Here is a 16,476-nt window from a genome sequence, read left to right as displayed (position 1 = left end):
AAAAAAAAAAAAAAAGACTGGAGACACTCAGTGACTTTTGTGACATTTATGTTTAGTGATCCTCATGGTCCTGTTAAGCAAGGACCTTTCCTCTTGGTGCTCACCGTTCTTGAGACTCATAAACCTTTGTCTTGAAGAGTGACAGAGCCCTCGTTTCACGTGGGTGTCTCCTCCCTCTGTCACGTGCCTGCGTGGGCTTTACTGGGTGTCCTTTTGAAGTCATCTGGGTGTTGAATGTTGGCCTGGCATGCAGGAGATGGCTTCATGTACCCTGGAAGTGCCGCCTCCTGGGTCTGCTTCGAGAATCCTCTCATTGTGAACAGGTAGAGAAATGTCCTCAGCAGTGAGTTGACTGAGCTGTCTCCTCCCTTGGGAGGAATTTTCAGAGAGATGTGAAAGGATTTGAGATGGGAGTGGATAAAGAACTGAGCCAGAGTGTTTTCTCTTTAAAGTATGAACTCAATAGGATAACGTTGAAACAAAACAAAACAAAAACACGTAAAAGCCTTCAGCACCCTTTATCTGCATTTTAAAGGAAGATGGTAAAAGTCCAGTGACTGAAGTCAAGCTGGAGCCTTTCCTTGCTGCACCAAAACGTTTTGGAGGGAAAGAGGGGATGGGTCATAACTAAATTAAGACCTTGTTTGTGATCTCATCAGTTCCAAGCTGTCAGCCTAATTTAGTTTGAAAAACGACTTGGAGGAAGTGGCATGTTTCAAAAAATAAAACGGCTCGTTACCAGCCCCAGACTGGCCTTTTTGAAAAAAGAAAAATGTCATTGCTTTTTCTCCCTGAAACGAACCCATCCATTTTGATAGAAGTCAGGCATCTTCTCCGAGGCACCTTGCAACATGGACCCTTTCCTGAGCTGGCTTTTTTTCTTCTCGGAGATTTTGTTTTTTGTGAAAAGTCTAGCACCTACCAACCCCTCAGTGGCAGAAGGCGATAGGAAGCATCTTTATCCTCGTCATCATCGGTGTTGATGATCAGTTCTTAACAAAACCCCAGTCTAGGGGGACAGGGAGTGGACAGCCTAAAGAAGCCTCCAGGACTCCCCAGACCTCACTGGGGCTCCAGTTCTAGGCTCTTCCTTCAGTGAGATGGCCCCCAGAGCTGCTCACAAGTCTGACTGATCATTGCATTTCCGTGGCTTTATTTGCCTGGCACGAAGTGGAGGGAGCAGAGAGAGGAGCTGGCATGCAGGGCAGTCACTCGGCACTGAGAATGCTGGTGCCCAGTTCCCAGCGGTGTGCTGGGTCAGCACCACACACACCTGGTTTTATTCATGCCTCTTTAAACAGCATGGAGGTGAGGCTGGCTGCTTCTGTAGTGCTGCACGAGGCTTTTGAGATAAATGATTTTCAGTCAATAGAGTCAATAGCAGCTGTGCTCCGTGCCTCGCGCTTATGTACATGTTTGCGACTGAAAAGCTCATAGCCTGCAGGTACTTGTTGCTGCTTTTCCACCAGTTTGATTTGAAGAAGTAAAAGCAATCACAGAGGAAAGGTACAAGAGTTGGAAATTGTTTCAGATTGGACAGAACCTTCCCTTGGCGTTTGTATTCATCTGTTCTCACGCTGCTAATAAAGACATACCTGAGACTGGGTAAAAAAAAAAAGAGGCTTAATGGATTCACAGTTCCATAGGGCTGGGGAGGCCTCACAATCATGGCGGAAGGCAAAAGGCACATCTTACGTAGCGGCAGGCAAGACAGAATGAGAGCCAAGCAAAAGGGGTTTCCCGTTACAAAACCATCACAGCTCATGAGACTTATTCACTACCAGGAGAATAGTATTTGGGAAACCGCCCCCATGATTCAGTTATCTACCACCGGGTCCCTCCTACAACACGTGGGAATTACGGGAGCTACAATTCAAGATGAGATTTGGGTGGGGACACAGCCAAACCCTATCCGGCGGTTCTGTTTCAATCTTCTGCTTAGCCTGGGAGCCCAGAGGAGACGTCAGTCCTTGGTCTCCACCACTGGTCTGCAACACGTTGAGAAGAAAACAGTAATTATAGCTAGCAGATGACTCAGGGCTGGACCACACTTCAGGATGCAGCTACCAGGGCTGTTCTGGCTGAGCAGGAGGGGAGGGGATTCCAAAAGGACTTCCTGACTTCTTTTTTTTTTTTGAGACAGCGTCTCCCTCAGTCACCCGGTCTGGAGTGCAATGGTGTGATCTTGGCTCACTGCAACCTCCATCTCCTGGGTTCAAATGATTCTCCTGCCTCAGCTTCCCAAGTAGCTGGGATTATAGATGTCTGTCACCACGTCCAGCTAATTTTTGTATTTTTAGTAGAGATGGAGTTTCACCGTGTTGGCCAGGCTGGTCTTGAACTCCTGACCTCAGGTGATCTGCCCACCTCGGTCTCCCAAAGTGCTGGGATCACAGGCTTGAGCTACCACACCTGGCCGGACATTCTCACTTCTGTGACACCAAACTCCTCTTGTTCTCCCCTTACCTTAGCCCTCAAAATTCCTGTGTTGAGGTCCTAACTCCTTGTACCTCAGAATGTGAGTTTATTTGGAAACAGAGTCGTGGCAGATACAATTCACTCAGATGAGGTTATACTGGAGTAGGGTGGGCCCTAATCCAATACGACCAATATCCTTATAGAAAGAGGAAATTGAAGCCAGGTGTCGTGGCTCACATCTGTAGACCCAGCAGTGGGGGAGACCGAGGCAGGAGGATCACTTGAGCAAAGGAATTCAAGGCAGCAGTGAACTGAGATCATGGCCCTGCCCTCTAGTCTGGGTGACAGAGGAAAAGCCTCAGTCTCTTGAAGTAAGGGAAAACTGGAGCACAGAGGCACACGGGGAGAATGCTATGTGAAGATGGGAGCGATGCTGCCACAAGCCATGGAGCCACCAGTAGCCGGGAGACAGGCCTAGAGCAGACCCTCCCCAGTGCCTTCAAATGGAGCGTGGGCCTGCTGACGCCTTGATCTTGGACTTCTGGCCCCCAGAACTGTGAGACAATGTATTTCTGTTGTTTAAGCCACCCAGTTTGTGGTGCTTTGACTTGGAGAGCTTTTCTGCCCATGTGACACTGCTTGCCTTCCTCCCTGCCCACCTTCCTCCCGCCCCGTCCCAGACCCTCCTCGCTCCTATCCCACTCCACTCCTGTGAGTGCTCCTCCTCCATGCCGTGGCTGCAATTCCCACCTTAAGCTGGGGACTCTCAAACCCTGACTTCCCCACAGGGCTCAGGAGGCCTTTCTCCAGCCGGCCTCACAGTTGGACTAACGCTTCTCCCCCCCCATGCCACCCTCAGCTCTGCTGAATTATTCACAGTAATCGCTGGGTTAGGGGAAAAGGTTAGTAAATGCTGAAGGAAATACCCACAGAAGTCTCCTACACAGCTTAGATGTTGTGCTGGCATTTCAGCCCATGAGTGATGGTCCATTCTGCAGCTTTCCATGCCGTGCCTTTCCTTTGTGTGGGGTCCACAGATCAGAGTCTGTCTGTGGCATCGACTTCCTTATGTCCTCATTGTCCCCGCCCATTGCTGGGATGTCCACATGGGACTTCACGAAAGTGTTTGGATGTTTACAATTTTTTCCTAACCTTTTGCAGTCTTGCTCATACCTGTTTCAACTGCAGTTTTTTTTTTTTTTAAATGACTTGCCTTGTGTGAATATTTTTTAACGCATCCAGTATTAAACAAAAAATTTAAACAGCATTTCTCTTTATTTTCCACCTTCTTTAGTTTGTGTGCACACTGTTTTTTTTGTTTTTTTTTTTTTTTTGAGACAAGGTCTTGCTCTGTCACCCAAGAATGCAGTGGCACAATCATAACCCACTGCAGCCAATCATAGCCCACTGCAGCCTTGAACTCCTGGGCTCAAGCGATCCTCCTACCTCAGCCTCTTGAGTAGCTGGGACTAGAGGCGTGTGTCACCACACCCAGCTAAGTTTTTTGATTCTTAGTAGAGAGAGACAAGGTCTCATTATGTTGCTCAGGCTGGTCTCGAACTCTTGAGTTCATGTGATCTCCCACCTCGGCTTTCCAAAGTTTTGGGATTACAGGCGTGAGCCACGGTGCCCAGCAGTGCACAATCTTTAATAAACAAGTGCAAATATAAATAATAATATAACTGACATAAACAGGATTGGGCCATATGTAAGTGACCCTTAATAAGTGCACAACTCGGTGGGGGTTGGTGGCAAACAGCCTACCAGCCTGAGTTTTGCGTGAGTCAGGGGTGTTGGTCAAAGGGTTGTACAGAGGGGAGTGGAAACACTGGTGAGTCAGGCACGTGGAGGTCCGTGAACATTTGTTAATCACGCAGTTCCTTGAATAGGCTGTATGCTCTTTCTCCCAACCTGACTCATGCCAGTTTTCCCACCAGCATATCTTCTCACTGTAGACTGGTTGCCGCTTATCCCTGAGGTCTCAGTTACCACTTGCTCCAGGGAGTCCACCTTGCCTCCTTTAGGCTGGGTTATTCTTCCTGTGTGCTCAGTAGTGCCCCCTACTTCCCATCAGAGAACTTACACCTCTGCGTGGAGGTATCTCCCAACCACCCCTAAGCTTTGCAAGGAGGGAGCTCTTAGCTGGGCCATTCATCATCAGATCCCCAGCACCTAGTACAATGTCTGGCATGGATTAAGTGCTCAGAAAATATTTGTGTAAGGGAGGGAGGAAGGAGGAGAGGAAGATTATATAACTTGTTTATCAGAAATTTGCCACTCCCTAGATTGTAGGATAAGGTGTGCCTTCTTAGCAGGTGGGGAGGCCTGTCCTGCACTGTGGTAGCAGTGATCTTGCGGTCATGGAAGTGTGGTGGTGGAGGTGGCAGTCATAGTCAATGAAGAGAAGACTAATGCCTCCACCAGTAACAGTACCACCATGTGGTATTTGTGGGCTACTTAGCACAGATTCTCAGATGCATCAGACTATTTAACTCATGTCCCCCAGTTCCCTGGCTCCAGACACCTTGTGCAGCTCCACACTTCATAGGGTTAAGCCGTGCTTCCCTTCCTCCTGTTTCCACCTGTTAGAATCCCACGCCGCCTCCTAGGCCTCCTAGGCACTTTCAGGCTCCTTGTTCTAGTGCCTTCTTGTCCATGGGGCCCCTTCTTCCCAGCTCCTGCCCTGGAATAGCATCTCCTTCCAACTCCAGGCAGAAAGGAACAGATCGCTCTGTGGAGAATGTTCTTGGAGCCCCTACCGATTCTCCACTTTGCCCTTGCACCCAGATGAGGCACATCCAACAGTGAGGGGAGTCGTTCCTAAGAAGGAAAACGTCCCCCCAGTAGCTCATGAGCATTTAAATAGAGTAAACAAGAACATTTTGTTGGTGGTGGCGGTGTTTTCGTTCAACTCTCATTATGCCATTGCCAGCCCTTCAGAAGAGACGGAAGGGGTCAAGTCCCCTTCTTCCAGTTTTTAATAAAGCATTGTGAGAGGAGGAAGGAACGACTGTGGGAAAAGGGGTCAGAGTGGAGCTGGGAAGAGAACGGGTTTTCCAGATTTCATAATATTCATTTGTCTCCGGACATTGGCCTTCACTCCTTCAGTCTCTGTGCACAGCGCTTATAGTGTGGTGTGCAGAGGACCTGCTGAGCTGGGGTGTGTAGCCCAGAGCCATGCCAGGGAGATCTGTGTCCCTTTCCAGGGCTGCGCCACAAGATGCCACTAACTGGGTGATTAAGACAACAACAAGTGGTTCTCTCCCTGTTCTGGAGACTGAAAGCTCGGGGCCGTATTCCCTCAGCCCCAAGGGAAGAATCAGCTCTCAACTCTTCCAGCTTCCAGTGGTGCTGGTGAGCCTTGGTGTCTTTGGCGCTTGTAGCTGCATCACTCCCGTCTCTGTCTCCACCGTCAGGTGGCCTTCTTCCCTTTGTGTGTGTCTACGTGTCTCCAAATTTCTTGCCCCTTGTAAGAACACCAGCCATTGGATTGAAGGCCCACTCTGACCCAGTAGGACCTCATCCTTACTTGATAACATCTGCAAAGACACTGCAGCAATCCCTTCTTGTCCACAGTCAACCGCATGGTCTGAAAATGTTAAATGGAAAATTCCACAAACAATTCATAAGTGCTAGATTGCATGAGTAGCATGGCGAAATCTCTTGCCCTCCCACTCTGATCTGGGACATGAGTCAGCCCTTAGTCCAGCATATCTACATGGTCTCACTACCTGCCCTATATGAAGTGATTGCAAAGGAAAAAACATAGTACATACAGGCGTCAGTGCTATCTGTGGTTTCAGACATCCCCTGCGGGTTTTGGAACACATCCCGTATGGATAAGGGAGACTACTGTATTTACAAATAAGGCCACAGCCGCAGGTCCTGGGGCTTAGGGTTTCAACATGTCATTTGGGGAGCACAGTTGAACCCAGAACACCAGCTTTGTAGGCGTATTCTTTCTTGCCTCGGGGGCGTGGAGGAAATGAGCCACAGAAGTTTCGCATGTGTGCCTAGTGCCGATTACAGACCCCTGGGCTGTGGACGCTGCGGGGCTGTGTTTGGGCATCACTGTGTTCACCTCCCCGTTATGGCAGATGTGGTTTTCTTTCCTCTGCCTCCTGGAGTCGGTTGCTTGTTTTTATGTCCTCAAGAGAATGTTTCTGTTGTAATGGAACATTTCACCTGGAAGAGATGAGACCTTCTCACAACCAACAGAGACTCCCCAGGGGGCTGGAAATAGAACAGGCCTCTGGTGTTTTGGCAAAGGAGGAAAGACTTGAGGATCCTGGCTGGTGAGAGACATTGCCGTTTCAGCCATCGCCAGTGCTGGGCCGGGGGGTAAAAGGAGATTTGGTGAAAAGTGGCCCGTGGTGCTCTGTCACCTAGGTGGTGTCCTTGTGCCTCTCCTGGCTGTTCTGGACACTCAGCGTCTTGGGAGCTAATTGTGGCTGTGGAAGCTTTGTGGTCCGAAGCTGTAAGATCCCTCATACCAGAAGCGCTTTCCTAAGAGCGTGGCAATGAGGCTGCGTGAAGAAGAAAGCTGGACGGTGCTCCTTCAGCTTCCGAGCACTCATGGGGATCCCTGGCCGTTTCAGGAAGCATTGTGTATCCAAGATGCTTTGTCCATGTGGGCTGTAGCCCCAGGGAATGTTTTCCTTTGCTATTTTTTTCCTCTGGCAGATGTTCATGTGGAAATGTGACCTTTAATTCCTTAAAGATCCATCTCCCTGGAATTAATTCCTCTTTTGAAGTCATAATCTTTCATGTAATATTTTCTGGTCATCTTAACTCCCAAGTAAAATGTTGTACGTCACAGGTGGGGGAGATGATTTGGGCTTTTTGCATATGCCATTTGGGCATCCGAGAAGAGAGCCGCCGAGGTTGGAGGCAAAGACGTGAGGGTGGTCAGCGTCTGACAGCGGAAGTGGACTGTGCTTGTTCGTGTCATCTGATGGAACTCTTTCTCGGATAATAGATGTACCTTCCGGGAGGCAAACATCTGATTCTCTTCTTGTGTATCTCCATTACCGTGAACATTTCCCTAATGTTTATAAAGAGAAAAGCTGCAAATTCACATGAACCCCACAGGTTCTAAACGTAACGGTTGATCACAGGGGACCCGTTGTCAGAACCACACTGTTCAGGGTTTCCCAGTGTAAGAAGCCAAGAAGACGGGAGCCATCACTTGCTGCTACTTGCCCGCTGTGGTTCACACCTGCAGTCCCTCCCAGATGCCAGAACTACTTCAGGAAACTCGTATGATGTGTTCTTGGAAGCTCCACTGGCAAACCGGCTACAGAGCCAGAGCCTCTGTGCGGGTCTCTGCTGTGAATTCCTCCCCTGGCCCCTGCAGAAACTGAGGGTGCATGAAATGACTGGAGAAGGGAGGGGAAGAGCCCAAAGATGTGACATGCCTTACTCCCTTCCTCCTCCCTCCAGCCGCTTGAGACTGGCCAACCAGGGAAGTAGCAACTCTACTGGAATTGTTGAGAAACGGTCCATATTCATAGTTGCTAAACTTGACCTCTGCAGTAAAATAACGTGTTTTTCTGGAATGAGTACCATGTTTTCAGCCTCTCCTACACATAGTGGTGCGGACCACCCAGAGTGAGTGCTCATTTAATAGAACAAGTAGCCCATTTACTGATAGGCATCTTGTGGCTGAAAGATTGGGAAGAAGACTTGGATTGCACTCGCATTTATATTCTTCATTTTCTTGTTCTATTAAAAACGTCCAAACAAGTTTAGTGTGTGGGAAGGAAGGACACCTTAGCATCAGTAGTGATGAAAATGCAGCATCACTAAGCCGGTGGAGTTTGTTCAACACACTCCTGCCACTGTGTTGCAGAGGACACGGATGCCCAGTGACACGGGAATGAGTCGCTCCAGGCCTTAGTCCTGGGTAGATGGCAGGGAGTGGCAGTGAGGGTGTGGAGAGCCTCTGCCCTTCCATCTGGGGAGGGGTCCAGGCCGAGCAGGCCTCCCCAGCCCCAGCAGCTCCAAGGTCAGGGATGTGTGATCTGTCACCCTCTTGCGCCTCCCTGCACTGGGCGTGGTGACCCACAGGCCAGGCTGGAAAGCCGGCCTAGAACACGTGGATGAAGGCAGACTTATTAGTATCCAAGAAGTGCGTGGGTCCCCAGTCACGCCCCCAAGGGGTAGGCTTTTCTAGCAAGGTTTAGGGAAGGGCATCGGTAGTGGTAAAGGACTCAAGTTCCAGTCTCCCCCCGCCCCACCTGCCGGTGCATCTCCTTTGGTACGTCGCTGACTTGACGTGCCTCATCAGTTAAAGCACTTAGAATTTGGCACACAATCAGTACTTAATACGTATTGGCTGTTAGGTCTCTGTAGGTGAATTTACAGGGCATTGCAGCGTGAGAAGCTTTGTTGCTGGGCTCCATGCAGGTGAGCCCAAGGAGCGTGGCTGGTGTTCAGCAGGGTGTGCTCATGATTCATGTAACCCCTGGCCCTTTAGGCCTTGACAGTCCACTCTGGACATGACGCTCTGTCCTCGACAGTGACCAGGATCAGGGCCTGGGGTATCTGATGAGCAGCATCTCCCTTCAGCAGCATCTCTGTGTACATCTCATGCTACACCGATGTAGAAAGACCCCGTGCATGGGGTGTTTCAGCTGTCCTGGCAGCACAGCTTTCAGGTCTGAGCAGGCCTGGGTATTTAGCACAGAGGGCTGAAGAGGTTCTGAGTCCATGGACTAGGCTGGAAAACCTGAATCCTAACCCAGGCAGCCCATCTGCAGTAAAGATGGTTTTATTGAGTGTGTACTATTTGCCAGTTGCTGTTCTGAGGGTTCTCCAAGTATGGACTCATGTACTCTTACAGCTTTCCAATAAGATAGTTACTAATTTTATCGCATTTCTTAGAAGGGCAGAGTGAGGCTCAGAAGCGTTAGCAAGCTGACCGAGGTCAAACAAAAGTGATGCTGGTGTTCGAAGCTGAGTGTGTTACTTTGGTCCCAACCCATTAACCTGTGGATATGAACTGCTGTGGAATTGACACCAAAAGTGTCAAAAGCCGAAAGTGGCTTTTGGTTGCATAGGACGCCTGCAGCCCTGCCCTCCCATGACGGATACTCAAGTGTTGCTGCTCTGAGGCCCACGCTGCATTTCAGTGCCATCTAATATACGTACATAGACGGAGGGGCCACCACGCACTAAACCCCTGCCTGGACTCACCCTCTAGTAAAGGAGGGAGGAAAGTGATTAGCAGTGTGGATCACATCCGTGCCCTCCTGGACGTGTGAATGGGGAATTGGAGACAGTTACCAAAAAGGGAACAAGTAACTCCATGAAGAGGGGCAGGAAACACTGCGTGGAGAGGGTACTTCTGAGCTAGGTTTGGAAGAATGAATAGGAGTTCCCTGGGTGTTTCAAGGTGGGGCATATAGGCAGAAGAAATAGCATGCAAAGAACACAAGTATAAAACAGCGAGACTTTTTGTTCAGGTGGGGGTGCTGTCAGTGCCTCAGCATCGGTAGGATGGTAAAATCGGGGGAATTCTGTGGGTGTTGAAACTGGAGAGACAGAAACCAGGAGACACAGGGCCTGCTTTGCCATGCCAGGGAACCGGACTCCATCCCAGGACAATTTGATTTCTGAGTTTTACAACAGAGTTGAAATCCCCGAACCCTGATGCATGTAGTAGCACCATTTTCCCTGGTCTTATTATGGTTGTCGAAAGAAAGGATGACAAAAGGAAATAAGCTTCCTTATATGATGTGTATTGACTTGGTGCTACAAAGAATGTTGTTTGTAAATCTCTTCCTCTCATTTCTCCAGTTTTTCATCAGCAATTCCCTTTGGCAAAAGTTATTCTCAGATGCCAGGATAAGTGCTTTGAGGGTTTTTGTTTTTGTTTTAATGTTTTTTTTAAGTGGCTTTTGATTGCATAAGACCATCATGTAGAACTGTTTCCAGTAGTATCTTTATAGCAGGAATGGAGGCTAAGACTGATTATGTAATTGTTCCCTTAATCTATTCTCAGAACCTAACATGTTGCCAGCAGATGAAAAATCGAATGGTCATAATGGCCTCTGAGTGTCTTTCCTGCTCATAGTTTCTGGCGCTATTGCTCTTGCATTGTTTACTGCAAAATAGAAATCAGTGGTTTAAATGTGGCATGACTGCTCACCCAGCCCTGGCCACCCTGGACTTAGCTCTGTCTGCTCCCTCTTGCATGTGCAGCCCACAGCAAGCAGGTCTTGCAGGAGAAGGGGTGCAGGTGTACTCATTAGTGACCCTTGCTGTTGTCTCACATGTTAATATTGGGATGAGGAGAGGCAGCCACTTCTGCCCTGCTGGGGTTGCATTTTGCAAGGAGAGCAGAATACCATCTGCCAGAGGAGGTGGTGGGAGCGTGCAGATACTGCTATGAATGCCATGAATGCTTAATTGCTATAGATTTTGTTTTTTAGCTGGAGTCTTTGCATTTAGTGTGTTTGTTGTTTGTTCTTTTTTTTACTTTTTAGAATAGTCCTTATCAGCGGCAGAAGATCCTTCTGCAGTATATTTTCAGTGCTGCCGTATCGCGACAGTACCCAAGTCGGGTATGTATATGCATGCATGCTTTGTAGTCCTCTGGGTGAAAAGTTCTCACACCAATGTACATAATGTGGTCATCCTTTCCATTTTCAAGAAGTTGCCTTGCTTGGACACTGCAAATTCAGTATTTGTACATTGGAACGATAAAAAGATGTTCCACTTTCTTTTCAGCCAGAAAGCTTCCTCATTGTGTGTGTGTGTGTCCCCATCCTGTCGCCTGTTCTTTCTCAATCTACATTTTGTTACCTTATCCAATACTGTAAAGCAAGAACATCACGGGGCCCACCATATTCCACAGGGCCATGCCAACCTTTGGAAAAAAGGTAGGTCAAGGAAGGAATTGGAACAAACCCTGTGCCCATCCCACCCCCTTGCATCTTGGGTTTGGGGTTGGAAACTGACCAGCAAGCTGGAGCTGCCACCACAGAGAAACATCAAAGCAAAAAGGTCCCAGGACCAGAGATTAGGTAACTAGCTACAGGTCAGAGGAATGCTTCCCTCTCTAGATCAACAAGCCCCTCCTTTTACTCTGACAAAAAGTAAGTACCTGAGGGTCCGTCCTTGCAAAGCCTCTGCTCTTCATCGCCATCCCTGAACCCCATATTCCTTCCTCCTCTGCATCTAGACCTCATGCTCCCTTCGCCTTTCCATGCATCCGGTGTCTGTCATCAGGCTGCCACCAGTACCGAAGGCAGGACAGTTCACTGTGTAAGACATCAAGCATCATGGGATGTTGGCTGTGGCATCTGGTCATTGTGTCAGCCACACCACAGACATGTGACACTGTCCCCAGTATGGCCACTGGTGCTGATTCGCCGTGTGTTCATCTTCCACCGTCTCCATGAGCTCCACCCCAGGCCTTCCTGCTCATCATGACCTCCCCTTTCTCCTGTAGATCTGCTAGACTTAGCCTGTTCGATTCACCGTGGTCCTTATCTGCACTCTTCATTGTCAGCTGCATGGGACAGAAAACAGCACATCTTTATTCGTGGAATCCTGACTCAGTCATTGATGAGATGTGTGCCTTAAGGAGCAATAGTCATGGCACTGTTTGTTAAGCACACACTTTGAGCTGGTCTTTTTCATTATTTATATCCTTGCAGCCAAACCTTGCAAAGTAGGTGTTCTAGAAAAAGTAGCAGCAAATCCTGCAGCTCGGAGGTTTAAGGACCATCTATCTAGTGGCCAGTGGGCTGCCCAGAGAGATGTAGTGGGGCAGCTCTCTTCGCCTGACCTACCTGCTGTGGCCCCGGGTCTGGCTACATTGCAAGAGCAGGCTCATTCCTTGACAGAATTAGCTCATACCAGCTCACAGACCTGGTGTGACCCCAGAGGCCAGTTCATTCATCTTATTACAAGTAGTAGCCCGAGGGCGCAGAATGTTTGAGCGTGACCAGCCTGGGCACACACCTCCAGGTATCTGTGTTATTAGTAGCAGGCTCTTTGCCAGCAGGTCCTCTCCTGGCCAGAGCTTGGATAGTACTGTGACATCAGCCTCATTTATCTGGATTTTCCTGGCTGACCTCTCTGATTGACACATTCTTTCCTTAGCTCCGTCTCGTTCATTCATTTATTGAGTGCTTGTCATGTGACCAGGTGCCCAGGACAAAGGTAGAGAAGGATGGATTGGGTTCCTGTGCCCCTGAACTTACAGCTTAGCAGGGGAGACACATTAAAATTACACACACGATTAACTATAGCTTTTAATACATGCCGGTGATACCCAGTCAAGCAATCCTTGAATCTTCCTGGCTGGAGACTCATTCTGTTTCTTTAATTTGGCTTCTCTACACTTGTCTTTGAAGTGTCCATATGAGTTTTATTCTCCAAGGTCTGGGGTAAGGTACCCCTCACTGTGGTACCCAAGTGTTCGTCCCCATTTTGTAGATGACATGACTGATCGATGCTTAAGAGTTGAAATCTCGACTTTGGGCCAGAATGGGGATGTCATCCCCAGTCTGTTCAGCTGTAAGTTTTTCCATGACCCACACTGACAGTAAGTTCTGTATCTGCAGAAACCTTGCTGCGAAATGGAGCTTTTCTGGTATCCACCTCCCAGAGGTGAACTGCGGCTCCCAGGAGTGAGTGAATGAAGGTTGCCAGCATGGCGCCTGGCGTGCAGAGACGTGCTAGGGCCCACTCAGCAAGGACCCCATATTTCTGACAGTGAAAGATAATCATTGTGAAGAGCTTTGGCGATCTGGAATTTTTATTACTTACCAGCTTCTGTGAGCTTCCATTGGCTCCTCTGTGGAGTGGGGAAGTTACTACCTCCCGTCGTTAATGTGAAGATTATGGCGTTTCTGCAAAGCCAGTAGGAAGCCGTTTTAACTTCAAGTACCCAGGAAGAGGGCCCTTAGACCATCTCCACTGGACATCCTTGTGGATATGTGTGGCCCTCCATTCTTTTCAGCATCTCAGGGAAATGCTAGGTGGCAGCCAGTTGGTGCTAGGAAAGAGTGTCTGTTCATGCCTGGGTCGTCTCCTTGCTGCTTGGGAAGGCCTCCTATGTTGCAGAAAGGGCCACTGCATGGCATATTCAGCAGAGCTGGCTGCTCTGTTGGCCCTGAACAGAGAAGCAAAATGAGTGTGTGGGATCCCACCTTTTACATCCCAGGTGTGAACAGATTCAAATCCACTATTCCTCCAAATTTTATAGATGAGGAAACCAAGGTGCAGAAGAGGGATTTTTTTGTTTTGTTTTTTGTTTTTGTTTGTTGGTTTTTGAGACAGGATTTTGCTTTGTTGCCCAGGCTGGAATGCAGTGGCACAAACATGGCTCACTGCAGCCTCAAACTCCTACGGTCTAGCCATCCACCCGCCTCAGTCTCCCAAGTAGCTAGGACTACAGTTGCGCACCACCACACCCAGCTAATTTTTTAAATTTTTAGTAGAGATGCGATCTTGCAGTGTTTCCCAGACTGGTCTCAAACTCCTGGACTCGAGTGATCCTCCTGCCTCAGCCTCCCAAAGTGTTGGGATTACAGGGGTAAGCCACTGTACCCAGCTAGAAGAGGATGTTCTTCTATGACAAAAATATCATCAGGTCCTTTGTCAGACCTAACAGAAAAGAACATGTTCGTTTCTGCAGCACGGTCTACTTCTGTACTCACACGAGAAACTCTGAGCACAATTCCAAATATTGTGATGTAGCAGCAGGATTAAGCAGCAAGTGCTTTTAAAACTTTCTAATGAGCAGATATTGTATTTATAAATAACCCACTTACCATAATTATGATTTTTAAATTTTTTTTTTTACTAATTATTGGGAAAACAACTATGCTCAAATAAAAATGTATTAGTAAATATATACTAGTAGAAGTTTACTAGTAAATATACCAATAAATATATACACATACATATTTTTAAACAACTCCAGTTCATGTACGTATTAACTAATGCCTTTCCAAGGTGGAAAATTCCTTTACTTTTACAATGAAGCTCTTTTTGTGACTGGGACGTAAGTCATAGAATTTCAGGGGTGGAAAGGCCTTCCTGCTTCACAGCTGAGGCACAGCGGGGCGAAGCTCGCCCACAGCCCCCCACCTGGCAGAGTCAGCAGCCCTGGAACTCGGGGCCTGGGCTGCCCCAGCCTGCAGGGCCGTGCTTTCTGGCCTCCATGTTTCCACTGTGCTCATGTACATGGTCCCAGCCACATGGACCTGATGATTCCAGACAGGCACAAACCCCCCCACTCCGACCCCTCACCGATGAACGGGCTAATATACAGCTCCAACTTCATCACAAGAAAGTTCTCAAAGCAGGAAGCTCATAGTTCACCTGCTGGGTACTGGAGCCTCCTTCCCATGGAAAGCATGTTGTCAGGGTGGCCTGATCTTTCTGGGTTTATTTTCTGGCCACTTGCGCTGCACTCAAGCTTCCCAGCCCTGGCTCCCACCATGGCCTCCACATTTTGTTCTTGGTTTTAACTTGAACACTGATTCTGGATCCTGACATCAGTTGATCAAAGCAGACAGACCAACCTTAGGAAGGCTTTATATAGGACTATCTATTCATTCGATCTTTTGTGCATTAGGTCACTTGTTCTGCTCCCAGTGAATTAAGGCCCTGATGGAGGCTAGGGAAGGGGTGGGTGGGAGTGAGTTACCACTCGAAGGCAATGGAGGGTGGGCAGGCAGGCACTGGAGAACATTTGAACTGCCCACAAATCCTGACCAATACCTACATTTATAGTAAAGGTCCGGTCTTAAGTAAAAGCAAGGTGTTTGCTTTGTAAAGTTTCTTTATCCCCACCACCCCCCAAGTGCCTTGGCATGCCAGCATGCCACCTATGTGGACGTTTACGGGCTACCATTGTACGTCAGAATTCACTCACCTGCAGCCTGGTGAGCACCTACTGTGTGCTGGGCACTGCCGCCCTGCTTTGGATACACTGGTGAAGGAAAATGTCCCTCTGTGTGTGGAGCCTACTCTCCGTGCCCTCTCTCTGGTCCTCTGTCTCAGTGGGAGATGGGAATAAGCTAGTAAACCAATCATCAAACCAAATAGCAAAAACATTGAGTCCTAAGCAGTGTCTGATTAGAGCAGAGGAAGGAGTTGGGTGAGTTCAGATTGCAGGATCCAGTGTAGTGCCCAGCGAAGGCGGTTCTCCAGTTAGACTTGGAAGTGTGAGACCGTAGAGATATGAGAAAGGATATTGCATCCTCAGCGTTGACCCTGAGGATGCCAGCGGATGATCCAACTCCTCGTGAACTCTCAGGCAGGGCCTGCGTGTTGAGAGATTTAGTGATGCCCTATTCAAGCTGTAGTCCCATTTCCCAGCCACACTCAGCGTCCGCACCCCTGTAGTGAGGGGCAGGGGAGAGGGCCGGGGACAGGAGTGAGCTCTGATATATGGGCGCATCACTCAACCCTCCTGAGTCTCAGACCCCTCATCTATAAAACGGGGATGTTTAACCAGACACTACAAGGACCCTGTGAGCGCAAAAGGTCATTCTCATTCTTGTCAGTGCTGCGGATGCAGAAGCAGTAAGCTGTGTTGAACAACGAATTTATGAATGAAACACACTGTCCACTCCCCATCTGTCAACAATCAGCAACTTCTCGAGCTCCTACCTGAATATTAATCTTCATTGAGTTTCTTAAGATTTTTTTTATTATACTTTGTTCTAGGGTACATGTGCACAACGTGCAGGTTTGTTACATATGTATACATGTGCCGTGTTGGTGTACTGCACACATTAACTCGTCATTTACATTAGGTATATCTCCTAATGCTATCCCTCCCCCACCCCCCACCATAGGACCTGGTGTGTGATGATCACCTTTCTGTGTCCAAGTGATCTCGTTGTTCAATTCCCACCTATGAGTGAGAACATGCGGCATTTGGTTTTCTGTTCTTGCAATAGTTTGCTGAGAATGATGGTTTCCAGCTGCATCCGTGTCCCTACAAAGGACATGAACTCATCCTTTTTTATGGCTGCATAGTATTCCATGGTGTATATGTGCCACATTTTCTTAATCCAGTCTGTCACT

At 48.4% G+C, this 16,476-nt stretch overlaps 1 protein-coding gene across 1 annotated transcript in view; it reads left to right on the top strand.

The window, feature by feature from the left end:
• CABLES1 (Cdk5 and Abl enzyme substrate 1) overlaps positions 1 to 16,476 on the top strand; it is a 139,555-nt gene that overhangs the window by 78,464 nt on the left and 44,615 nt on the right. Inside the window, exon 4 of the mRNA XM_011988094.1 lies at positions 10,908 to 10,985. Within this exon, the coding sequence (XP_011843484.1) occupies positions 10,908 to 10,985 (78 nt within the window). The remainder of the gene's footprint in view (positions 1 to 10,907; positions 10,986 to 16,476) is intronic.

The sequence above is a fragment of the Mandrillus leucophaeus genome, unplaced genomic scaffold (genome assembly GCF_000951045.1).
Source record: "Mandrillus leucophaeus isolate KB7577 unplaced genomic scaffold, Mleu.le_1.0 Scaffold322, whole genome shotgun sequence".
In the NCBI taxonomy this organism is placed as follows: Eukaryota; Metazoa; Chordata; class Mammalia; order Primates; family Cercopithecidae; genus Mandrillus; species Mandrillus leucophaeus.
Note: the sequence above shows the minus strand (reverse complement) of the source record. Positions and strands in the feature narration are given on the sequence as shown.